This window comes from Bombina bombina, chromosome 1 (assembly GCF_027579735.1).
Source record: "Bombina bombina isolate aBomBom1 chromosome 1, aBomBom1.pri, whole genome shotgun sequence".
Taxonomy (NCBI): Eukaryota; Metazoa; Chordata; class Amphibia; order Anura; family Bombinatoridae; genus Bombina; species Bombina bombina.
Window position 1 is genome coordinate 425,512,707 of NC_069499.1, and position 27,279 is coordinate 425,539,985.

The 27,279-nt window shown below is 38.4% G+C and overlaps 1 protein-coding gene across 2 annotated transcripts in view; it reads right to left on the reverse strand.

Annotated features, from left to right (window-relative positions):
- IFIH1 (interferon induced with helicase C domain 1) overlaps window positions 1-27,279 on the reverse strand; it is a 166,127-nt gene that overhangs the window by 130,420 nt on the left and 8,428 nt on the right. The window contains exons 2-4 of one of the 2 annotated variants that reach the window (XM_053698379.1): window positions 8,931-9,081; window positions 7,837-8,001; window positions 2,180-2,341 (exon numbers count right to left, since the gene is read on the reverse strand). In XM_053698379.1, coding sequence (XP_053554354.1) covers window positions 2,180-2,341; window positions 7,837-8,001; window positions 8,931-9,081 — 478 coding nt within the window. Of the gene's footprint in view, window positions 1-2,179; window positions 2,345-7,836; window positions 8,002-8,930; window positions 9,082-27,279 lie in introns of both variants that reach the window. The other variant, XM_053698377.1, reaches the window with a different exon arrangement.

Sequence of the window (27,279 nt, forward strand, 5' to 3'; positions counted from 1 at the left end):
TTAAAAAACGGGGAAAAATTGCTTGAAAGACGTATGAATAGCTAGTTGGACCTGGAGTTAATTCAATATTGAATCAAAAAAGTCTTACAAGTTTTATCCGGCAAAATAGAAACTTACTTTAATGGTGGTTAAAGTATTATTCTACTTTTACTTGTGTATCTTAGAAATAAATAAGCATTTATTTTTACAAAAAAAGCTAGAGGTGGTTAAGGGCCCTTTAAACATGCCTCTAGTTTCCTGTCCCACTTCACTGTCACACTAGACAATGACCATCTTAATCTTGGGGATCTTTTCATGAAACCTCCTACATAAGAAACAAGCAAAGATGCTCCCTTTTTATTTCTCCAGTACTTTGTTTTTAGCACTGTACACAGTCTTTTTCTTTTCACAACTTAAAGACTCTTGCTTTCATGTACACAGTTGTGCTTACTTCACGCTCCCTAGAGAAGCCAAAAACAAATTCTGTAACCCATGTCTTTAAAAAATTGCAAATCAATCAAACAAGAATTTTGGTTTTATGTCTCTTTAACCTACAGAGATTTGTTTTTAAAAATTCAAGATCAAGGTTTGCACCTGAATGCTGGTTCATGAGAAAGGGATCCAGATGCAGTCACTTGTGTTGTGTGAACTATTCTCTAATCCATAGACCTGACCTACCCAGTGCAGGAATACATATTTCTCTACATGACATGCTGTGACAAAGTTATTTATTTAAAACTAAAACATTCCTATTTTTTAAGCCATAAGTATGTTTTATACTGTAGTTCACAAGCTTGCTAGATGTGAGAATTTTTCTAAAGGGATTATAACAGTAGTCTGAGAGGCATATATTCAAGGAGGGAAAGCCTAATTCTGTTGCTATATAAATAACTGGTAAAACCTCACCTTGAGTATGGAGTGCAGTTCTGGGGACCAATTTTATAACAAAAAAGGACATTACAGAGATAGAAAACGTTCAGAGAAGGGCCACAAAACTAATAAGGGAAATTAAGGATTTAAACTATGAGGATAGGTTAGACAAAATGGGTCTGTTTACTCTAGAAAAAAAGATGCTTGAGAGGTGATTTTATATAAATATATTGAAAGGGCCCATTTAAAGAGTTGGCAGTATGGAAGCTCTGTTTATTTAAGGCAATCGTTTGTGACAAGAGGTCACACTTTGAAGGTACATGAAACCCAAACATTTGCATGATTCAGACAGAACATACATTTTATCAATTTTGCTTTATTAACTTGGTATCTTTTGTTGAAGGAGCAACAAAGCACTACTGGGAGATAGTTTGTTAGTAAGCCAATGACAAGAGTCATGTATGCCACCATTCAGCAGCTAGCTCCCACCTCCTGAGCCTATCTAGGTATGCTTTCAACAAAGGATACAAAGAGAACTAAGCAAATTAGATAATAGAACTACATTGAAAAGTTGTTTAAAATTGTATGCTGTATCTGAATCATGAAATAAAACATTTGCGTTTCATGTCTCTTTAAGGCTAGAAAAAAGGAGATGTAATATCCAGCAACATAACATTTTTTTTATTGTAAGAGCAGTTCAATAATCAGCTTCCTTATTGTGAATTAGGTTGAATCTGTATAGCTTGAACTTGATGGACTTGTCTTCTTTCACTCTCATCTCTATGTTACTAGGTTATTTAAAAGGGACACTGAACCCAAATTTTTACTTTCGTGATTCAGATAGAGCATGCAATTTTAAGCAACTTTCTAATTTACTTCTATTATCTATTTTTCATCATTCTCTTGCTATCTTTATTAAAAAATAAGGCATCTAAGCTTTTTTTGGTTCAGGACTCTGGACAGCGCTTTTTGTATTGGTGGATTAATTTATCCACCAATCAGCAAGAACAACCCAGGTTGTTCACCAAAAATGGGCCAGCAGCTAAACTTACATTCTTGCATTTCAAATAAAGATACCAAGAGAATGAAGAAAATTTGATAATAGGAGTAAATTAGAAAGTTGCTTAAAATTTCATGCTCTATCTGAATCATGAAAGAAAAAATTTGGGTTCAGTGTCCCTTTAAGTTACTGTGTTAGTTTTTGGAATAGTACAAAGGAGCGTTTTAATATCAAAAACTCAAAAATGTGCGTTATTTGAAATCTAAACAGTGTAAGATTCTAAGAATACGGTGTAAATAGAATAAAATCCATGTGCTATAGAGAACATACCTGATGACGTAGAACTGTGTAGAATGCTGGCCTGTGCCACGTTTTCTAAGTCACTCATTTCATTCTCTTTGTGTTGCATGGGAACACAGATTTTATCTTCACCAGCTACACCATTTTTGTCTATGGTTTCTTCATGTGGTTTTGTCATTCCACTGTTCTCTTCTGCTGTAAAAATATAATTGCTATTTAATTCTGAAGCCTTATGAAAATATTCATTGTCTCATTACTTTTATATACATTGATGATATTGCTTGTGTGTGCAGACATAGCACAAGCCTACATATAAACCCAGGGCAAGAAGTATCCCTGCTTCAGCTGCTTTGTTGAGCCATGTGGGTTGGCATGATATATTGCAAATAACCACTGTTACAACCATCTTAAAGGGATATAAAACCCAACATTTCCCTTTCATGATTCAGACAGAGCATGCAATTTTACAACAACTTTCTAATTTACTTCTATTGTCAATTGTTCTTCGTTCTCTTGGTATCTTTTCTTGAAAAGCAGTGACCTAAGCTCAGGAGCCTGCCCATGTCTGGAGCACTATATGGCAGTAGTTTTGCAATAATGTTATCTATATGCAAGAGCAAAATTTGCCAAATTTGATAATAGAAGTAAATTGGAAACTTTTTTTAAAATGGTTTGCTCTGTCTAAATCACAAAGGAACATTTTGGGTTTCATTTGCTTTTAAGAGAAATCAAGGATCTGTAAAATTGTCTATATTCTATTACAGGTGGATCTTATTAAGCTAATCTGTGTAGCATTCACCATTAAGGTATATGGCTAGGATGGGGAACCAATAGCTCTATTGCCCAAGGTGGAGCTCATAACAAATTTGCTGACATTCTGCCTATGGGCTACCAACATGCTGCTTAGTTTAATATGCTGCTACTGTAGTCCTTATATCAATACAATATGTTTCCTATAAATCCATGCTGTGTATCACTAATAACGATAGAATTTTCATGATACATTATAAATTCAAAAGAAGAAATTAACCTCAACGTTTATTTAATGTCCTTTTTATATGGTCATTAACCCGTTCACTACCGTGAATTTAAAGGAAAAACACCTAAAATACAGGAGAATTTTATTTAAACAGAAATAGGGCTTTTTTGTTTTGTAATTTACCTAGAAAAACTATATATTTTTAAAAACATTTTCTAAAGTAGACAACCCAAGGTATTAATCTAGGCCCATTTTGGTATATTTGATGCCACTATTTGCCACCAAATACAATCATATTTAAAAAATTAATTTAACTTTTTTTGCAAACTTTGGATTTATCACTGAAGATATTTACACACAACTACTGCAGTCATAAAACAAATGGTTGTAAAAGCTTCTCTGGATCCAATTTGTTAAAAAATAGCAGAAATGAATGTGCAATTAGTTTTTGGCATTAAGAAGATTGCTAATTGCAGCTGTGCACCACACTTCTGAAATTCCCAGCAGTTAAGAGGTTAATCAGTTTTCTTGTAAGGTTAGCTTGTTGTTGCTATAGTGTAGTAATTACCCTCCACCCCCTGATCCCTCCCAATCACCTCCCCTCCCCAAATGGTCACCACCATCTTAGGTACTGGCAGACCGTCTGCCAGTATGCAGTTTGGGGCTTTTTTAATATATTTATTTTATTTAATTATTGATTCCCTTCTCCTTGATTCCGCCTAATAGCTGTCTTACCCTCCTCCCTCCCACCCCCATATTTGTTACTGGCAGCCAGTCTTCCAGTAACAATTCACTTTTTTTTGCTTATTTTATTTTTCCTTTATTTTTTTCTATAGTGTAGCAGCTCTCCTCACTTTCCCTCTCCAGGAACCATTTTTCTGTAGTGTAGGGTCACCTATCCAGCTGATTTTGTGCTATAGTGTAGGAAACCCCACCCTTCCTTCCCCCTCCTCCCTGGGAGGATTCACCCCCCACCTAATTAGTGCTCCCTTATCATATGAAGATGCTTTCTGCCACCACCTGCTATGTCTGCTGTCTACACTGGACTTAGGTACTACATCAACACAGTAGGCTGGGCAAAATACTGTGTGACATAGTACCTACGTCCAGTTTGTGCAAGGGGTTAATTAGTAAATATATGCTTGATAGAATAAAGCAATGATTTACCTGAGAATAATATGAAGATGTATTTTTTAGTTGTTTAAATTTAATATTGAAGAAATAAGTGTAAACTACTTTAGTTGCTATAAAGTAATGGACACTGCCATGATGAAACCTACATTTGCCTCATCTATTCTCCTCTGCCAAAGACAATTAGGGCCAAAATGTGCAAACAATGGCTGTACGGAATATACCAATGTTATAATATATGTTATTATATGTCAAACATTTTAACAAAATTATATTCCATTTTGCATTCTCAAATTAACACAATACTGGCACCAGCTTTTTATTAATAACATACTTCATGGTAATGTAGCAATGAAATTCATTGTACAGTATACTAGTTTTAATTTCATGGCATGTCCATAAGTTTTATGACACCTTCTGGTAAAGAATAGGTATTACATGCATATCTCAGAAAATGTTCAAAAACAATGAAAATGTTCTTATGTAGCCTAGATCACCTTAAAGGGACATTAAACACCTCAAGATATTAATATACATTGTTTAATTACATTTAGTAAAACAACTTTGCCATATACTTTCATTATTTATTTTGTTCTCCTTTCCTGTAATTCAATTCTGAAGATTGTGGGCTTTCCAATTCATGTTAAACATGGAAGTGCAGACTCAGCTATATTCCACACAGTCATTGGTTGGACACTCTAGTAAGCCATCTATAACCATTTCTAATTGGCCTTAGCAGAAAAGGTTACATAAGTTACAATATGTCGCAAAAGGTTTTACCCTTTTTTTTCAATATTTCAACAAACAATAATTGATTTAGTGTTTAATATCCCTTTAATTGTGGCCATGAGATTTTCACTTTCATATTTTATTTTTACTTCTGGAGGTGGATTAATCTGGCCTTAAAGGGACACTAAACCCAAAAATTTTCTTTCATAATTCAGGTAGAGAATACACTTTTCAACAACATTCCAATTTACTTCTATTATATAATTTGCTTCATTCTTTAGATATCCTTTGTGGAAGAAATAGCAATGCACATGGGTGATCCAATCACACGAGGCATATTTGTGCAGCCAGCAATAAGCAGCTACTGAGCCTATCTACATATGCTTTTCAGCAAAGGATATCAAGAGAATAAAGCAAAATATATAATAGAAGTAAATTAGAAAGTTGTTTAAAATTGCATACTCTTTCTAAATCATAAAAGAAAAAATGTGGGTTTCATGTCCCTTTAAGTGTTTTAATGATGCCTCCAACATGAGACATTAGCTGGAAAGTCTTTTTTACTTTTAGAGCAATAATGATTGCACTCTCTGTTGCTATTCACAACATAATCTAGTCACTCCTAGGCACACAGGGGAGTTTTACAATTTCATTTCAGGTCCAAAACCAGAGATAAGGCACTGTTTAGCAAACGATGGTATTCAAAGGTACAAACATTGTCAACGGATGGGAACTGAATTCTAAACAAGTCTGAGGCCTCCGTATTAAAAAAACATCATGGTCAGATGAATTGCATTTAAAGGGGCATGAAACCCCATGATTGAGATAGAGGGGCCGAATTATCATTGTGCGGACGGACATGATCTGCTGTAGAGGATCATGTCCGCCCCATGTCGATAAAGGCCGACAGCATACGCTCTCAGCATTTATCAATGCACAAGCATTTTTCATGAAATGCTTGTGCAATGCCACCCCCTTTTAATTTCACAACCAATTGGCCGCTAGCAGGGGGTGTCCGATCGGGCTGATTGCTGTCCGCCGCCTCAGAGGTGGCGGACAAGTTAAGGAGCAGCGGTTTTAAGATCGCTGCTTCTTAACTCCTGTTTCCGGCGAGCCTGAAGGCTCGTGTGCAAACAGCTACATTGGTGCCAATATGGGGCATGATAAATCTGCCCCAGAGCATGCAATTTTAAACAACTTTCTAATTTACTTCTATTATCAAATTGTATTCATTCTCTTGGTATCTTTTGTTGAAAAACAGAGAAATAAGCTCAGGAGCATGCACGTGTCTGGAGCACTATATGGCAACAGTTTTAAACAGTGTTCTAATGTATTTCTATTATCAAATTTTCTTCATTCTCTTGGTATCTTTTGTTGAAAAGCAGAGAAATAAGCTCAGGAACGTGCATGTGTCGGGAGCACTATATGGCAGCCGTTTTAAACAACTTTCTAATGTTCTTCTTTTATCAAATTGTATTCGTTCTCTTGGTATCTTTTCTTGAAAAGCAGAGATGTAAGCTCAGGAGCATGCACGTGTCTGGAGCACAATACGGCAGCAGAATGTTAGCCATTTGCAAGAGCACTAGAGGGCAGCACTATTTTCCTGCCATGTTTTGCTCCAGATGCCTACCTAGGTTTCTCTATAACATGAATACCATGGGAACAGAAGTAAATTGGAAACTTTTTTTTTTTTTTTTTTTAACGTATGCTTTGTCTGAATCACAAAAGAAAATCTTTAGGTTTCATATCCCTTAACCCTTTTGTGACAGGGTTAAAGTGCCTACATCTGAACACCTGTTCCGATGTAGACAAATTGAAACTACGCGATCGTGCATACGATCGCGAGATTTCAATTATTGGATCGCATCTGGGGGGCGTCCCTACAACCCTAGGAACGCCCTCCAGACCGCGATCAAGTCCTTGAAGCACAGAAGGCTTCAGGACAGCCGTTTGTTATGACGTTCTATTCCGTCATAACGGCTTTAAAGCCCAGTGTAAATATGACGGAATAGAACGGCAGAACGGCGTTAAAAGGCTAAATAAAACATATTTCCTAAATGAGTCAGAATGAATCATGCTAAATATTAACAGCCAGCACAGTGTATGGTCACTACAGTAAATGCAACTTAACACTTTCTACTTGAATGCCTTTAGGGTTAACATTTCACAAACTGCACCACTACTGTACACTCCCCAAACAAGTTTAGATAATGTCATTCTGTAAATATCTTTCTTTGTAAACTGGGAGGATAGGGGCTTTTTGCTCACTCTGTGGTTCCAACCCTTTTGTTATTTACTAGAGTCTTCAGAGCAATGCATATTTATTCATTTCATATCTATCTATCTAATTACATTTGCAGTGCACACACGTGCTGGGATGTGTGTATCCTTAACACAGGTTTAATTGTTTTTATTTGTTTATTTTTTAGGGAGTCATTTGCCCCAATTTGTATGTAGTTTCATTGTGCCCAACTGAAATGTGTTTGTTTATCATTGTTTCATTTCTTTGTGAGGACCCTTTTAACACAGCTTTTTAAAAAATGATTTCACTCTTATGATTACTATTCCCCTAAATAATCTAGAACACTCTGTACATATTATTTGAGCCTCATTTAGTTAGTTGTACTGTAATCTGGCGTGACATGATCATACTTATCTGCACAGGTACCTGAAGTCCTTGCTTTCTCTAAAAGTTGGCACGTAGTGAGGTACTACAGAAGTATTAGTGTTTTAATATCAACACATCAAAAATAAGAATCCTTTGACATCTATACCTCTAGCATACAGCGCTACATAACTCAGCCCTAACATGTGGACATACTTAGCAAAATGTGTTATACAGACTACCTACCCGACTGAGCAGAACTCTGCAGAATGATATTGCCACTTCTTAGGTCATGGTTTTCATTCTCCTTGTATTCTATGTGCACATCACAGATAGTGTTATTTTCCCCGGTGATGCTGTTCTGGTCTGTGGGTTCTTCCAGTGGTTTTGTTATTTCACTGCTCTCACCTGCTGTAAAAAAAAAAATATATATAATTGCTGTCCAGTTCCGAAGCATTATAGAAAGAGTTATCCTCTCAGTACTTACATGTATCATCTCTTTAATGTTCTAAGGACTTAGAATTGTACCCAAAACATATATTTAGAAGATTTTTTTGAGAGTTCTGGGTGTCTCCTACGTCGGGAAGGTCTGTGATAACTCATGTACAGAACTTTTGAGATTAACCAACTATGAAGAAGGTTCCTTAATACCTACTAATAATTGGACGGTTTCAAAACTTAACCAATATCTTACTAAATGAGAGAAACTAAATAAGAAGGATGAATATAGACTGTGCATTGGGAGGGCTTTATATTTTGTCCATTGACTCAAACAAACAATAAACAGGATAACTGACAAATCTCAATAGATTTTTTTTTTTATTGCTGTTATTGTCATTGTTTTTTTTTTTTTAAAGTGTAACATAATTAAAAAGTGCTTAACTCTATATATATTTTAAAGAAAATACTTTTACGTCCATTTAACTCTACAATGTTATACAGTTGAAGGTTATACATAATTAACTGTTTTACACACTACCTTCAGCTTGATTTCATTGTGTTCACATTGTATTTTAATATTTTCACACATGTACTGCACAACTTATGCAGTACATTAAACAGTGATATGATTTATACGTGTCTAGCTTGAATTTCTATTGCTTTATACAATGTACAGCAGTTGTACTTTGCATTAAAGGGCCATAATAGTTGAATAAACGGCATGTCCTAATTCCCATTTAACCCTTTGTGAGGGTTAAACAGTAGCGCAGGGCGGATAGTCTTAAAATTACACATTACACATTGAAGCATGGCCTTTCTCAACTATTATGGCCCTTTAACTGTAAGGACACTTGCTTAAGTTGTTCTAGTAGAAAAAAAAAATCAATATTTTCAATTACCTATGTCATCCTCAAACATTTTAAGGTCATCACAACCCATTTGACGTAATATGTCCACAAAGATTGGAAACCAATTTTTCTTTTTGGTTATTCTGCTGAGGAGTTCTCGATTTCCATCTCTAGAGCTACGGTTTCGAGTCACAGCAGTTATCTGTTTGAAATAATAAAAAAAGTATGTTCTTTTCTATGGTGTTATGGTATTCAGTTATTAACTGCACAAGTGTTCAAGATAGCAACTGATTAAAAACTTGACACAAAGATGTTTTTAAACAAATGAAAATGTTTAATGGATAAACTGTTCACACATGAGAAAATCCATTGATGTGTCATGTAAATATGTAAATACCAAAGCTTCTAATTTTATTAAGAGATAAAATGTAAAAATAAGATATAAAAATAAACTTCAAACTAAGTAATCTTATATTTTGCAGTGCTTGTGCCTACATAATTCAACGTGAATTCAATAAAGTAGGTACAAGCACTGTAAAATGCATTATAGTGAAGAGAAGCGCACTCACAGGAACGAACAAGCAGCTCAGTAACATTGTTAGCCTGTTCTGTAAAAATTTACCACCTGGGTGCAGCTTCATTTTAGCCCAGTAATGCTTTTCACAGAGAAGAACTTTCCTGTAGTATATCAGTCTGATTCTGCCTATTACGGTCAGTCCAGCTCTGAAATACCAGACAATTCTTCTCTGAATATGTGGTATCTGTAGCGAGGAAAAGAAGGCGCCAATAGAATAATATCGCTACAAACCAGACTGAAGACAAAGTAATAAAGAATATTACTCACAAACAGGGCGGCACTGGATTGTGCCTTCACAAGCAGACCGGGACTTCAGCGTCGCCCGGAAGACCAACCAAGGCAAAACCCAATCGCCGATCAGGAACACGCTACCAGCAGCCAATCAGGACCCGAAGTGGTAACAACACCTTCCTTTCGATATCTCCGGGGCTCTGCACGCTCAGCTGGGGAAAGAAAGCACACCACAAAGGCCGGGAAAACCCTCCGGTTCCTTAGCAATGGTGAATTAAATAATGGATAAAGGGGAGAATGACCTCCAGCAGGATATATAAAAACAAATTTATTAAAATGTTTTTAAAAAACAAAGCAACGCGTTTCTCGGCTACGCAGAGCCGTTTCATCAGGCTAAAACGGCTCTGCGTAGCCGAGAAACGCGTTGCTTTGTTTTTTAAAAACATTTTAATAAATTTGTTTTTATATATCCTGCTGGAGGTCATTCTCCCCTTTATCCATTATTTAATTCACCATTGCTAAGGAACCGGAGGGTTTTCCCGGCCTTTGTGGTGTGCTTTCTTTCCCCAGCTGAGCGTGCAGAGCCCCGGAGATATCGAAAGGAAGGTGTTGTTACCACTTCGGGTCCTGATTGGCTGCTGGTAGCGTGTTCCTGATCGGCGATTGGGTTTTGCCTTGGTTGGTCTTCCGGGCGACGCTGAAGTCCCGGTCTGCTTGTGAAGGCACAATCCAGTGCCGCCCTGTTTGTGAGTAATATTCTTTATTACTTTTTCTTCAGTCTGGTTTGTAGCGATATTATTCTATTGGCGCCTTCTTTTCCTTGCTACAGATACCACTCACTGCATCTATCATCGGAAGAGCTGCCTTGTTTCTACACTTCGGAATTATCGACCACCATTATTGTTTGTTTCCCGAGCGCACCTCCATAGGAGGACGGACACTCTGAATTGGTTTCTCTGAATATGGAACACAGCAACCCCAAGTGATCGTTTCAGCTTTCATTGGGTTTTCGTCAGTGAGGTGTAGCAATATTCCTCTAAGCACACTGAGCAAGGAGTCCACATCTGGTTGCCTTTTTTTCCCTTAGGGAGACTAAATACACACAGAGAGAAGCACTAACAGGAACGAACAACCAGCTCAATAACATTGTTAACCTGTTATAAGGTGATTTACAACTGACTGCAGCTTCTTTTTACTCAATGCTTTTCACAGAGTAGAACTTTTCTGTAGTATATCAGTCTGATTCTGCCTATTAAGGTTAGTCCAACACCGAAATCGCTTTACAGATTCAGTACTGTTAAAATCCAGTAAAAGAGAGGACCAGATAGGGAGGTGTTATGAGCGGGTTGTCCGTAGCAGTGCTCTGTGAGGAAGAGAGCAAACAGATACCTCCCACCTACCAAGCAATTCATTGGCGCTGCCTGGAATATTTGCTCTAGAAGATAGAGAGGCTTGGCGAGCTAAATCATTCTGCTTGTTTATTCGGTCCCTGAATCTGATGCACCATGCCCTTGATCCGGGCCGGAAGTAGATGCCATGTGACCGGTTGCCAGCGTCTGATCTCTATAGGCCATAGTGGTCCTCAAGTTAACGGTGTGAATGCCAGGCCAGATCCTGTGTCACCGGCAGTTCCAGTGCCTATCTTCTGAGTCGTAGACCTGATTGACGGCATGCTGTGGTGGAGTGGGGCTTCGCTGAAAGGCATTACCATCGCACTGAGACCAGGCTGCAACAGCGAATATACAGAAGGAGGTAACTCTGTACATAACAATTGCAACGATTGGGCCTCCGGTAAGTATTATAGCAAGTAATAAATGGCTATGTATGCCTTACAGAAGCAGGCCTAGAAAAGAAGCATTTGGGGCAAAGTTCGGCTTTAGCGTCTCCTTTTAGTGCAAGGTTCTGTGGGCTATATTTGCTTGTTTAAATCTAAACTTCTACAGCTAGATGGAGTGGGAGAGTGTGTTTGCCCAAGGTGCACATTGTTTTTTTATGGCACTTACTGTTAACTCTCACTCTTAAATCCCTAAAAGGCCATGTCCTAGGCCTAAACACGGAACCCACATGGTGCCAGGTGAAGAAAGCTGCATAGGTCAGATGACTATGTGCTTATAAGAAAGCCATATTCCTGTAATTGACTCTACTGGTTGGTGGTGCTAAGTAAAACTGACCCAAAACTGCACGGCCTACAGTGATAACCACACAGAGAAGTCAGACTGCTAAAATTGATTGGGTCTCAGACTAAGTGCATTACTCAGCATTAAATAGCTGGCACATTATGGTCTCTCAAATAAAGAACAAGTATTACTGGCACTATGACAATAATTAAGAGGAAAAGGACCTACTAAAACAAATAGGACCGGTGCTACCCTCAAAATATAACTACAACAAATAACCCCCAGAAAGGTATGGGAACAGATCAGGGCTAAAGCACTCTTCCTCTAATCAGGGTTAATAATGGTAAAACATAACCTTTAATATGTACAATAAAAGCAGGTAACCCTGCAACACACACCCCTACCACCACTTCTAATAAAACTGTGAAAACACCCCCGTTTCCTGGCTGATAACTGGAAGCGGCAGCTTCAGGTGCCAGGGGTGTACTACACAGATAACAAAAAAATTCCAGCCTTTAAACTGGCCTTTTTCAATTTTAATATTAGAATGAAATTGACAAACTGAGGTACTAAAGATCCTTCCATTTAAACCCAACAGCTTTCGGCACTTAACCAATCATGAAGCGATACGTCATCTAGCACCTCCCCTAAAATCATTCAGGTTTCCTATATGCTAGATAGCGGGCTTTGGTCTAATATGCCTTTCTCATTGGGCCAGCATGATGTGTGACATTGTTTATATCACCAAGCTTGTATATAAATCAAAAACAGTGTGTGAATACTAATGTCGGTATTGAGTAGGTTCGTATATGTAGCGTTGTCAAATCATCCCTGACATTCCAAGGTAATCTTTAAGATCATTATCACCCCTCACACCGGTTACAACTACGATCTAGAGCTATATTAAACCTTTGTCAGATGACAACTACAATAGTGTAAATTAAGTGTATAGATAGCGCACCCTTGCATTATCCTCCATGGGTGAAACAAATTCCACCCATTAACCTTATCCGATCATTACATCGATAGGTAGAATATCAGTGTCTTATGTCATATACACTTTGTATATCCATATTACAACACCTCCAAACAATTGAGAATTATTTCTAAGCTGACTGACAGTAACCATTGAACTATGACGGCAATGATTTCTCATACATACCCATCATATAATTACCCACTGCCTTATGCTCCCTATCTACAGAAATGCACATCCATGGCACCAATACAAACACAGAAGTGTCAGTTAAATGCATCAATCACAGTGAAACTTTCAATTCTCAATTTTGCCATATCAATTCTCTAAGTACTTCTTTTATATACATATGAGTTGGCCATAACACTATATTCCCTCCTTTGTCACTTTTTTTAATCTGAATATTGGGCATATCAGCCAGTTCTCTAAGAGCATCCCTCTTCTGCGGAGTCAAATTATACCTTGTTGTATTACCCTGAGTTTGCATAGCAAGAATATCATTGCAAACTAGGTTAAAAAATGTAAGGGCATTGTGTGACACACTATTAGGAGGAACAAAATTTGATTTGGTTTTTAAAATGTTACGCCAACTATTATCCTGACTATCTACCTCTGTTGGTTCCTATTCTTCCAACAAAGTGATTAGATCACTAATTGCACTTAGGTCACCACTATCCAATGTGCCAACCTCAGAACTATTGGAGAAGTACTTTTTAAGCATAATTTTCCTAGTAAATAAGTGGAGAATGATAAAAAAATTACAAAGGCCTAGATTTAGAGTTCGGCGGTAAAAGGGCTGTTAACGCTCCGCGGGCTTTTTTCTGGCCGCACCATAAATTTAACTCTGGTATCGAGAGTTAAAACAAATGCTGCGTTAGGCTCCAAAAAAGGAGCGTAGGGCATTTTTACCGCAAATGCAACTCTCGATACCAGAGTTGCTTACGGACGCGGCCGGCATCAAAAACGTGCTCGTGCACGATTCTCCCATAGGAAACAATGGGGCTGTTTGAGCTGAAAAAAAACCTAACACCTGCAAAAAAGCAGCGTTCAGCTCCTAACGCAGCCCCATTGTTTCCTATGGGGAAACACTTCCTACGTCTGCACCTAACACTCTAACATGTACCCCGAGTCTAAACACCCCTAACCTTACACGTATTAACCCCTAATCTGCCGCCCCCGCTATCGCTGACCCCTGCATTACACTTTTAACCCCTAATCTGCCGCTCCGTAAACCGCCGCCACCTACGTTATCCCTATGTACCCCTAATCTGCTGCCCTAACATCGCCGACCCCTATATTATATTTATTAACCCCTAATCTGCCCCCCACAACGTCGCCGACACCTGCCTACACTTATTAACCCCTAATCTGCCGAGCGGACCTGAGCGCTACTATAATAAATGTATTAACCCCTAATCCGCCTCACTAACCCTATCATAAATAGTATTAACCCCTAATCTGCCCTCCCTAACATCGCCGACACCTACCTTCAATTATTAACCCCTAATCTGCCGACCGGAGCTCACCGCTATTCTAATAAATGTATTAACCCCTAAAGCTAAGTCTAACCCTAACACTAACACCCCCCTAAGTTAAATATAATTTTTATCTAACGAAATAAATTAACTCTTATTAAATAAATGATTCCTATTTAAAGCTAAATACTTACCTGTAAAATAAATCCTAATATAGCTACAATATAAATTACATTTATATTATAGCTATTTTAGGATTAATATTTATTTTACAGGCAACTTTGTAATTATTTTAACCAGGTACAATAGCTATTAAATAGTTAAGAACTATTTAATAGTTACCTAGTTAAAATAATTACAAATTTACCTGTAAAATAAATCCTAACCTAAGATATAATTAAACCTAACACTACCCTATCAATAAAATAATTAAATAAACTACCTACAATTACCTACAATTAACCTAACACTACACTATCAATAAATTAATTAAACACAATTGCTACAAATAAATACAATTAAATAAACTATCTAAAGTACAAAAAATAAAAAAGAACTAAGTTACAAAAAATAAAAAAATATTTACAAACATAAGAAAAATATTACAACAATTTTAAACTAATTACACCTACTCTAAGCCCCCTAATAAAATAACAAAGACCCCCAAAATAAAAAATTCCCTACCCTATTCTAAAATACAAAAATTACAAGCTCTTTTACCTTACCAGCCCTGAACAGGGCCCTTTGCGGGGCATGCCCCAAGAATTTCAGCTCTTTTGCCTGTAAAAAAAAACATACAATACCCCCCCCCCAACATTACAACCCACCACCCACATACCCCTAATCTAACCCAAACCCCCTTAAATAAAGCTAACACTAATCCCTTGAAGATCTTCCTACCTTGTCTTCACCATCCAGGTATCACCGATCCGTCCTGGCTCCAAGATCTTCATCCAACCCAAGCGGGGGTTGGCGATCCATAATCCGGTGCTCCAAAGTCTTCCTCCTATCCGGCAAGAAGAGGACATCCGGACCGGCAAACATCTTCTCCAAGCGGCATCTTCTATGTTCTTCCATCCGATGACGACCGGCTCCATCTTGAAGACCTCCAGCGCGGATCCATCCTCTTCTTCCGACGACTAGACGACGAATGACGGTTCCTTTAAGGGACGTCATCCAAGATGGCGTCCCTCGAATTCCGATTGGCTGATAGGATTCTATCAGCCAATCGGAATTAAGGTAGGAATATTCTGATTGGCTGATGGAATCAGCCAATCAGAATCAAGTTCAATCCGATTGGCTGATCCAATCAGCCAATCAGATTGAGCTCGCATTCTATTGGCTGATCGGAACAGCCAATAGAATGCGAGCTCAATCTGATTGGCTGATTGGATCAGCCAATCGGATTGAACTTGATTCTGATTGGCTGATTCCATCAGCCAATCAGAAAATTCCTACCTTAATTCCGATTGGCTGATAGAATCCTATCAGCCAATCGGAATTCGAGGGACGCCATCTTGGATGACGTCCCTTAAAGGAACCGTCATTCGTCGTCTAATCGTCGGAAGAAGAGGATGGATCCGCGCTGGAGGTCTTCAAGATGGAGCCGGTCGTCATCGGATGGAAGAACATAGAAGATGCCGCTTGGAGAAGATGTTTGCCGGTCCGGATGTCCTCTTCTTGCCGGATAGGAGGAAGACTTTGGAGCACCGGATTATGGATCGCCAACCCCCGCTTGGGTTGGATGAAGATCTTGGAGCCAGGACGGATCGGTGATACCTGGATGGTGAAGACAAGGTAGGAAGATCTTCAGGGGATTAGTGTTAGGTTTATTTAAGGGGGTTTGGGTTAGATTAGGGGTATGTGGGTGGTGGGTTGTAATGTTGGGGGGGGGTATTGTATGTTTTTTTTTACAGGCAAAAGAGCTGAAATTCTTGGGGCATGCCCCGCAAAGGGCCCTGTTCAGGGCTGGTAAGGTAAAAGAGCTTGTAATTTTTGTATTTTAGAATAGGGTAGGGAATTTTTTATTTTGGGGGTCTTTGTTATTTTATTAGGGGGCTTAGAGTAGGTGTAATTAGTTTAACCCCTTAATGACCGCAGCACTTTTCCATTTTCTGTCCGTTTGGGACCAAGGCTATTTTTACATTTCTGCGGTGTTTGTGTTTAGCTGTAATTTTCCTCTTACTCATTTACTGTACCCACACATATTATATACCGTTTTTCTCGCCATTAAATGGACTTTCTAAAGATACCATTATTTTCATCATATCTTATAATTTACTATAAAAAAATTTATAAAATATGAGGAAAAAATTGAAAAAAAACACACTTTTTTAACTTTGACCCTCAAAATCTCCTACACTTCAACAACTACCAAAAAACTCCCATGCTAAATAGTTTCTAAATTTTGTCCTGAGTTTAGAAATACTCAATGTTTACATGTTCTTTGCTTTTTTTGCAAGTTATAGGGCAATAAGTACAAGTAGCACTTTGCTATTTCCAAAATAATTTTAAAAAAATTAGCGATAGTTACATTGGAACACTGATATCTGTCAGGAATCCCTGATTAACCCTTCACATATATATATTTTTTAAAAGAACACAACCTAAGGTATTAAACATGGAGTATTTTGACTCTTTCCATGCAACTATTTTACCACCAATCTATGCCAAAGTTTGAAAAAAAAAAAAAAAAAATGGTGATTTTTTGACAAAATAGCAATTCAAGAATACATTTACTGAGAACGTTAAGGGTTACTGCCAAATAACACCCCAATATGTCTTCAGCAGCATCTCCTGAGTACAGTGATACCACCCATGTATAGGTCTGTTGGGTTCTCTGGGGGCTAAAAGGCCTTATTTTTAGGGGGCGCATTCCAGTTTTTTAATTTGGAATTTTCACATCTGTCGTCATGCACCCATGTCCTATTTGGGACATTTCTGAAGCCGGACAATGCAAATTACCCCCATCAAACCATATATTTTTAAAAAGTAGACACCCTAGGGTATTTCAAATGCTGGTATTTTAACACTTTGCATGCACTAATTCAACCACCAGTCTTTGTCAAACTTTTGGGTAGTCATTTTGGTGTGTTATTTTTCACACGCATTGTACTTTAGGCATGGATTCTCAGTTCCTGTTATATGTTACTGACCAAAAACACCTCAATATGTGTTCAACAACAACTTCTGAGTACAGTGATACCCCCCATGTATAGGTGTGTCGGGTTCTCTGGGGGCTAAAAGGCCTTAATTTTAGGGGGCGCATTCCAGTTTTTCAACTTGGAATTTTCATATCTGTCATCATGCACCCATGTCCTATTTGGGACATTTCTGAAGCCGGCCAATGTAAATTACCCCCATCAAACCATATATTTTTGAAAAGTAGACACCCTAGGGTATTTCAAATGCTGGTATTTTAACACTTTCCATGCACTAATTCAACCACTAGTCTTTGTCAAACTTTTAGGTAGTCATTTTTTTGCATTATTTTTCACACACATTGTACTTTAGGCATATATTCTCAGTCCCTGTTATGTGTTACTGCCAAAAAAAACCTCAATATGTATTCAACAACATCTCCTGAGTACAGTGATACCCCCCATGTATAGGTGTGTCGGGTTCTCTGGGGGCTAAAAGGCCTTAATTTTAGGGGGGGCATTCCAGTTTTTCAACTTGGAATTTTCACATCTGTCATCATGCACCCATGTCCTATTTGGGACATTTCTGAAGCCGGACAATGCAAATTACCCCCATCAAACCATATATTTTTGAAAAGTAGACACCCTAGGGTATTTCAAATGCTGGTATTTTAACACTTTCCATGCACTAATTCAACCACTAGTCTTTGTCAAACTTTTAGGTAGTCATTTTTTTGCATTATTTTTCACACACATTGTACTTTAGGCATATATTCTCAGTCCCTGTTATGTGTTACTGCCAAAAAAAACCTCAATATGTATTCAACAACATCTCCTGAGTACAGTGATACCCCCCATGTATAGGTGTGTCGGGTTCTCTGGGGGCTAAAAGGCCTTAATTTTAGGGGGCGCATTCCAGTTTTTCAACTTGGAATTTTCACATCTGTCATCATGCACCCATGTCCTATTTGGGACATTTCTGAAGCCGGCCAATGTAAATTACCCCCATCAAACCATATATTTTTGAAAAGTAGACACCCTAGGGTATTTCAAATGCTGGTATTTTAACACTTTCCATGCACTAATTCAACCACTAGTCTTTGTCAAACTTTTAGGTAGTCATTTTTTTGCATTATTTTTCACACACATTGTACTTTAGGCATATATTCTCAGTCCCTGTTATGTGTTACTGCCAAAAAAAAACCTCAATATGTATTCAACAACATCTCCTGAGTACAGTGATACCCCCCATGTATAGGTGTGTCGGGTTCTCTGGGGGCTAAAAGGCCTTAATTTTAGGGGGCGCATTCCAGTTTTTCAACTTGGAATTTTCACATCTGTCATCATGCACCCATGTCCTATTTGGGACATTTCTGAAGCCGGCCAATGTAAATTACCCCCATCAAACCATATATTTTTGAAAAGTAGACACCCTAGGGTATTTCAAATGCTGGTATTTTAACACTTTCCATGCACTAATTCAACCACTAGTCTTTGTCAAACTTTTAGGTAGTCATTTTTTTGCATTATTTTTCACACACATTGTACTTTAGGCATATATTCTCAGTCCCTGTTATGTGTTACTGCCAAAAAAACCTCAATATGTATTCAACAACATCTCCTGAGTACAGTGATACCCCCCATGTATAGGTGTGTCGGGTTCTCTGGGGGCTAAAAGGCCTTAATTTTAGGGGGCGCATTCCAGTTTTTCAACTTGGAATTTTCACATCTGTCATCATGCACCCATGTCCTATTTGGGACATTTCTGAAGCCGGCCAATGTAAATTACCCCCATCAAACCATATATTTTTGAAAAGTAGACACCCTAGGGTATTTCAAATGCTGGTATTTTAACACTTTCCATGCACTAATTCAACCACTAGTCTTTGTCAAACTTTTAGGTAGTCATTTTTTTGCATTATTTTTCACACACATTGTACTTTAGGCATATATTCTCAGTCCCTGTTATGTGTTACTGCCAAAAAAAACCTCAATATGTATTCAACAACATCTCCTGAGTACAGTGATACCCCCCATGTATAGGTGTGTTGGGTTCTCTGGGGGCTAAAAGGCCTTAATTTTAGGGGGCGCATTCCAGTTTTTCAACTTGGAATTTTCACATCTGTCATCATGCACCCATGTCCTATTTGGGACATTTCTGAAGCCGGCCAATGTAAATTACCCCCATCAAACCATATATTTTTGAAAAGTAGACACCCTAGGGTATTTCAAATGCTGGTATTTTAACACTTTCCATGCACTAATTCAACCACTAGTCTTTGTCAAACTTTTAGGTAGTCATTTTTTTGCATTATTTTTCACACACATTGTACTTTAGGCATATATTCTCAGTCCCTGTTATGTGTTACTGCCAAAAAAAAACTCAATATGTATTCAACAACATCTCCTGAGTACAGTGATACCACCCATGTATAGGTGTGTTGGGTTCTCTGGGGGCTAAAAGGCCTTATTTTTAGGGGGCGCATTCCAGTTTTTCAACTTGGAATTTTCACATCCCATGCACCCATGTCCTATGTAGGACATTTCTGAAGCCGGCCAATGTAATTTACCCCCATCAAACCATATATTTTTGAAAAGTAGACACCCTAGGGTATTTCAAATGCTGGTATTTTAACACTTTCCATGCACTAATTCTTTGTCAAACTATTAGGCAGTCATTTTTTGTGTGTTATTTTTCACACACATTGTACTTTAGACATGAATTCTCAGCTCCTGTTATGTGTTACTGCCAAAGAAGACCCCAATATGTGTTCACCAACATCTCCTGAGTACAGTGATACCACCTATGCATAAGTTTCTTGGCTTGTTCGGGGGGTGTAATGCCAAATGTCCAACATGCGTTTGTGATTTTTTTTTCACATTTAACATATTTTCTTTGCCTATTGTCTTTTTGGGGGTATTTTAACATACCCCAATTTATTTGTTTCCATGAATGTGCATATTTTTGAAATGTTGACACCCCAAGGTATTGTATATGGTGTGCTTTGATGCATTTGAAGTAACTGTTTTAGCTAAAAAAATTGGAGAAAGTGTATGGTGGCATTTTTTCAATTTTCATTTTTACACACACATTGCTTTTTGACTATGATTTAGGAGAGACTGTTGTAAGTTAGTGCAAAAAAATACTTCAGGTTGTTTTCTGCTAGGCACCCTGAGTACACCTATGCCCCCCATGCATAGGTTTGCCAGGATTTTGGGAAGGTTATGTTACAATTTTATGACTTGTGATTTTAGTTATTAAGTGAGAGTATTTCTTCTGATAGGCCTATCTTTAGTTTGGGGCCTATTGTAAACCCCACTTTTATTTATTGCCATGATTGTGCATATTTTTGAAATGTTGACACCCCAAGGTATTGTATATGGTGTGCTTTGATGCATTTGAAGTAACTGTTTTAGCTAAAAAAATTGGAGAAAGTGTATGGTGGCATTTTTTCAATTTTCATTTTTACACACACATTGCTTTTTGACTATGATTTAGGAGAGACTGTTGTAAGTTAGTGCAAAAAAAATACTACAGGTTGTTTTCTGCTAGGCACCCTGAGTACACCTATGTCCCCATGCATAGGTTTGACAGGGGTTTTTGTAAAAAAAAAAAAAAAGAACAGCCCCATTTTAGAAAAAAAAATATATTAGTGAAATGTAAAAATCTGGCACATTAAAAGTAAAAAAATAACAAAAAATTTAACAGTAAACATAACAAAAAAAAAATAACAGCAAATTTATTTATTTTTTAAAAATTGACCATTGTATGGTACCGCTTGAAGCAGTCCCCAATGCAGAGTCCAGGCTGTCCAGGGCAATCAGGACAGTGATATACAGTGTCCCTTCTCTGCCCCCTCTTGGTACAGACTCTGCATTTTTTTTGTGGTCTCTGCTTTGCGGCAGTAGGGGGGATTTTAAAAATAAAATGAGTAGCCCCAACTCTGCTCTCTCCCATCACCGCCCGGGGAGCAGGTGCATCATGGTACAAAATCCCCGAAATGATCTGGAGCTGAAATTGTAAAAAAGTCAGTTTCATTCCAGGGTTTGCTTTTTTGAACAACAAAAAAGCGTTGTGGGTTGCAATCTGCATTAGGTAAATTGCAACCTTTTTGTACCAGGCCCTTGTCTTCCGCATAATTAGGTAGGGCTGCAGCAGCTGATCTGCCAGATCAACCCCACCCATATGCCGGTTATAAGATTTGATGCACACTGGCTTCCTTATGATCTCAGCTCTGCCACGTACAGAGACCGCCACCGTCCTCTCTGTGTGGATGGTGGTAAGAAGGTATACATCCTTCTTGTCTCTGTACTTCAGTGCCAACAGCTCCTCTTGGCGCAGAGCAGAGGTCTCCCCCCTTCGTAGCCGGGTGCGTACAAGTTGTCCTGGGAAACCTTTGCGGTTCTTTTTAATAGTACCGCAAGCTACTGTATCAAAGCAATACAGTAGCTTGAACAAAAGGACACTTGTATAAAAATTGTCTAAGTACAAGTGATACCCTTTGTTCATTAGGGGTAATATCAGGTCCCAGACAATCTTGCCAGTGGTTCCCATATGTTCTGGGCAACCTGGAGGGTCAAGGTGGCTATCCTTTCCCTCATACACCCGGAAGGCCTGAGTATACCCAGTCTCGCTCTCACAGAGCTTATACACCTTTACCCCATACCTGGAGCGCTTGGAAGGAATATACTGCTTGAATCCCAGCCTTCCCTTATACTTCATCAGGGATTCATCAACGCATATATTCCTTCCAGGTGTATAAGCCTCTGCAAACCTGGCAGAAAAGTGGGTAATCAGGGGGCGGATTTTATACAGCCTGTCAAATTGGGGATGCTCCCTAGGGGGGCACAGGCTGTTGTCGCTGAAGTGCATGAAATGAAGAATCATTTCATATCTCTGCCTCGACATACTCTGGGAGAAAATGGGGGTAGAGCAGATGGGGCTACTGCTCCAGTAGGAGCGAACGGAGGGTTTCTTTATGATGCCCATCAGCATAGTCAATGCCCAGAATTTTTTAAATTCTGGCACATTGATGGGGGCCCATTGCTGCTTTGCCAAATATGTTTCAGGCTTTGCAGCACGGTACTGATGGGCATATAAATTAGTTTGGGCGACAATGTTCCCCAATACATCATCACCCAGAAACACCTCCAGAAACTGTTGGGGGCTAAAACCTGCCACATCTATATTTATGCCAGCATTTGCTGTGAAGGGTGGGATATCTGGCCTCTGGAGATGAGGCGTTACCCACTCTTCAGCGGCAATGGCAGCAACACGCCTCCTTCTAGCAGGGGGGCTGGCAGGGGGGCTAGCAGGGGGGCTGGCAGGGGGGCTAGCAGCCACAGATACATCACTATCAGTTGAGACTGCATCTAATGATGTATCTGAGCATATGGCAGGGTCAAAATTGGGGTCTGAGTCAGACATAGAGGCATCTGACTCTGACGCAAGGATGGCATACGCCTCCTCAACACTATATCTTTTCTGTGACATTTTTGTATCTGTCACAGAAAACCAAAATTAATTAATTAACTAAATGGCCTTTGGGTTTTTTTTAAAAAAAGTACAGCTATGCTAATGCCAGTGATTTATAGCGATCACTGGCAAGCTAGGGGTTAAATACTCTTTAAATTAAATTAACTAAATGGCCTTTGGTTTTTTTTTTTAAAAAGTACAGCTATGCTAATGCCAGTGATTTATAGCGATCACTGGCAAGCTAGGGGTTAAATACTCTTTAAATTAAATTAACTAAATGGCCTTTGGGTTTTTTTAAAAAAAAGTACAGCTATGCTAATGCCAGTGATTTATAGCGATCACTGGCAAGCTAGGGGTTAAATACTCTTTAAATCAAATTAAATTAGCTAAATGGCTCTGAAAGGAGCGTTTAGGTTTTTAAAAAATTACAACAACAAAAATTAACCCCTAAAAAAATGCACAGACAGCAAAAATGTAGAGCTATGCTAATGCCAGTGATTTATAGCGATCACTGGCAAGCTAGGGGTTAAATACTCTTTAAATTAAATTAAATTAGCTAAATGGCTCTGAAAGGAGCCTTTGGTTTTTTTAAAAATTACAACAACACAAATTAACCCCTAAAAAAATTCACAGACAGCAAAAAAGTACGGCTATGCTAATGCCAGTGATGTATAGCGATCACTGGCAAGCTAGGGGTTAAATACTATTTAAATTAAATTAAATTAGCTAAATGGCTCTGAAAGGAGCGTTTAGGTTTTTAAAAAATTACAACAACAAAAATTAACCCCTAAAAAATGCACAGACAGCAAAAAATTACAGCTATGCTAATGCCAGTGATGTATAGCGATCACTGGCAAGCTAGGGGTTAAATAGTCTTTAAATTAAATTAAATTAGCTAAATGGCTCTGAAAGGAGCCTTTGAGTTTTTAAAAAAAAATACAACAACAAAAATTAACCCCTAAAAAAATGCACAGACAGCAAAAAAAAGTGCAGCTGTGCTACTGCCAGTGATTTATAGTGATCACTGGCAAGCTAGGGGTTAATGGCTCTGAAAAGAGCCTTTGGATTTTAATTTTTTTTAACAAATAAAAGAAATAAATCTCTCTCTGCTAAAATACAGGTCTCTCTCTTTCTCCAACAAAATGGCAAGTGAGGAGAGGGAGGGAGATCCACACTGATCAGAGTCAATATTTACAAATATTGACATGATCAGACAAATGGGGTATTTTATTATTATTTTTTTTTTTTCTAAGAAGGCTCAGATTGGGTGACCCTAGCTTGCCCCTATGGTGAGACAGGCTAGGGACACCCCCAGATGCCCCATGATGCACTGGGCATCGCCATTTTGGAAGCCTCATGGGGGCGGGGGGGGGGGCGCTATATGTGGGGCTTTTTAATATTATATATTAATTTTTTTTTTACATTTTTATTTTTATTTATATACTAACTAAGTGCCTCGACCCACCGAGGCACTTAGCACACTAGCAGAGCATCGGAAGCGTGTCCGATCGCTTCCGATGCTCTGCTGCACTGCCGGGCTCCACGTGGAGCAAAACCGGAAGTGATCACTCAAGGGGGAGTGATCGCTCCGGTCCCGGCACTCCGTAACAGCACTGCAGGGATGCCCAGACATCGAGGCATCCCTGCAGTACTGTAATAGTGCCTGGAAGCGATCTCGATCGCTTCCAGCACTCACTTTAGCCGAGGACGTGCAGGGTACGTCGTCAGGCGTTAACTGCCTTTTTTTTTCAGACGTACCCTGCACGTCCTCGGTCACTAAGGGGTTAAAATTGTTGTAATATTTTTATTATGTTTGTAAATATTTTTTTATTTTCTGTAACTTAGATCTTTTTTATTTTTTGTACTTTAGCTAGTTTATTTAATTGTATTTATTTGTAGGAATTGTGTTTAATTAATTTATTGATAGTGTAGTGTTAGGTTAATTGTAGGTAATTGTAGGTAGTTTATTTAATTATTTTATTGATAGGGTAGTGGTAGGTTTAATTATATCTTAGGTTAGGACTTATTTTACAGGTAATTTTGTTATTATTTTAACTAGGTAACTATTAAATAGTTCTTAACTATTTAATAGCTATTGTACCTGGTTAAAATAATTACAAAGTTACCTGTAAAATAAATATTAATCCTAAAATAGCTATAATATAATTATAATTTATATTGTAGCTATATTAGGATGTATTTTACAGGTAAGTATTTAGCTTTAAATAGGAATCATTTATTTAATAAGAGTTAATTTATTTCGTTAGATAAAAATTATATTTAACTTAGGGGGGTGTTAGTGTTAGGGTTAGACTTAGCTTTAGGGGTTAATACATTTATTAGAATAGCGGTGAGCTCCGGTCGGCAGATTAGGGGTTAATAATTGAAGGTAGGTGTCGGCGATGTTAGGGAGGGCAGATTAGGGGTTAATACTATTTATGATAGGGTTAGTGAGGCGGATTAGGGGTTAATACATTTATTATAGTAGCGCTCAGGTCCGCTCGGCAGATTAGGGGTTAATAAGTGTAGGTAGGTGTCGGCGACGTTGTGGGGGGCAGATTAGGGGTTAATAAATATAACATAGGGGTCGGCGATGTTAGGGGCAGCAGATTAGGGGTACATAGGGATAACGTAGGTGGCGGCGATTTGCGGTCGGAAGATTAGGGGTTAATTATTTTAAGTAGCTTGCGGCGACGTTGTGGGGGGCAAGTTAGGGGTTAATAAATATAATATAGGGGTCGGCGGGGTTAGGGGCAGCAGATTAGGGGTACATAAGTATAACGTAGGTGGCGGTCGGCAGATTAGGGGTTAAAAATTTTAATCGAGTGGCGGCGATGTGGGGGGACCTCGGTTTAGGGGTACATAGGTAGTTTATGGGTGTTAGTGTACTTTAGGGTACAGTAGTTAAGAGCTTTAGAAACCGGCGTTAGCCAGAAAGCTCTTAACTCCTGCTTTTTTCAGGCGGCTGGAATCTTGTCGTTAGAGCTCTAACGCTCACTGCAGAAACGACTCTAAATACCAGCGTTAGAAAGATCCCATTGAAAAGATAGGCTACGCAAATGGCGTAGGGGGATCTGCGGTATGGAAAAGTCGCGGCTGAAAAGTGAGCGTTAGACCCTTTAATCACTGACTCCAAATACCAGCGGGCGCCCAAAACCAGCGTTAGGAGCCTCTAACGCTGGTTTTGACGGCTACCGCCGAACTCTAAATCTAGGCCAAAATGTTGCTAAACATTTTTTGCAACACGATAAAGGAGACACTCGGGCACTTAAATGCTGGGGTCTAGAACGACTAAAACCTGGCATTACGGGAGGTAATAACAAAACTGTTGAAATAAGAAACCAAGTGGATTTTTAGATTGGATTGCGTAATGCTAAAGGGCATGAACGAATCCAATTACTATTGGGTATTCCTTTAAATGAGTAGTAATTTTAGCTATAAGTATCGCAGTACTGCTCATCTGACACAATGTGGCAAAATTAAAAATTGAAAGTTTTACTGTGATTGATGCATTTAACTGACACTTCTGTGTTTGTATTGATGCCATGGATGTGAATTTCTGTAGATAGGGGGCATAAGGCAGTGGGTAATTATATGATGGGTATGTATGAGAAATCATTGCCATCGTAGTTCAATGGTTACTGTCGGGGTTAAACACACAGTAGAAGTTTGATCCAGTAAGCAGTACTGCAAGACCAGAGCAAGTGGCGGGTTACACTCAGAGCCAGCAGTGCACTGCGGGTCCTGAACAGAAGTCTACTATGAGTTAAACCCCTTTGCAGGGGTTAAATACACAGTAGAGCAAAGTCAATAGTTGGAAAAATACATTCTCTAATGGATTAGATCATATTTTTTTGACTATAGTGGCCCTTTAACTTAAGTTTATTTTTTTAGGCTGTCTACTTTTGAAGGAAGAGATCTCTTAATTAGGCATCTTATGAGGAGTGTTGTGTTCCCTCCTCATGCTTATATTCTTCTTTGTAGGATGATATCCTTGATTTTTCCTTCTTGTAAGTGTATGGGTATATATATATATATATATATATATATATAAACACAGTTCAAAGAAAGAGCACTCTCACATTTACAAACAACTGCCAGGGTGCCAACAGTTAAATATAGCAGATGAAGGATGGCACTCACTGGTCTTTTTCAAGTGTACTTTTATTAGAAAAAGCGTGACGTTTCGGGGACACACTCTCCTTCCTCAGACAAACATATATATATATATATATATATATATATATATATATATATATATATATATATATATAAATATGTTACAGGTAAAGTCAGATATCCTGGGATTACCCGGTTAAAACTGACATTAACCCAGAGGCTGTGGGTAAAGCCCAATGTAAAATCCTAGGATTATCCAAAAGCTTATGGATAAAGCTTTAAAGCTTCA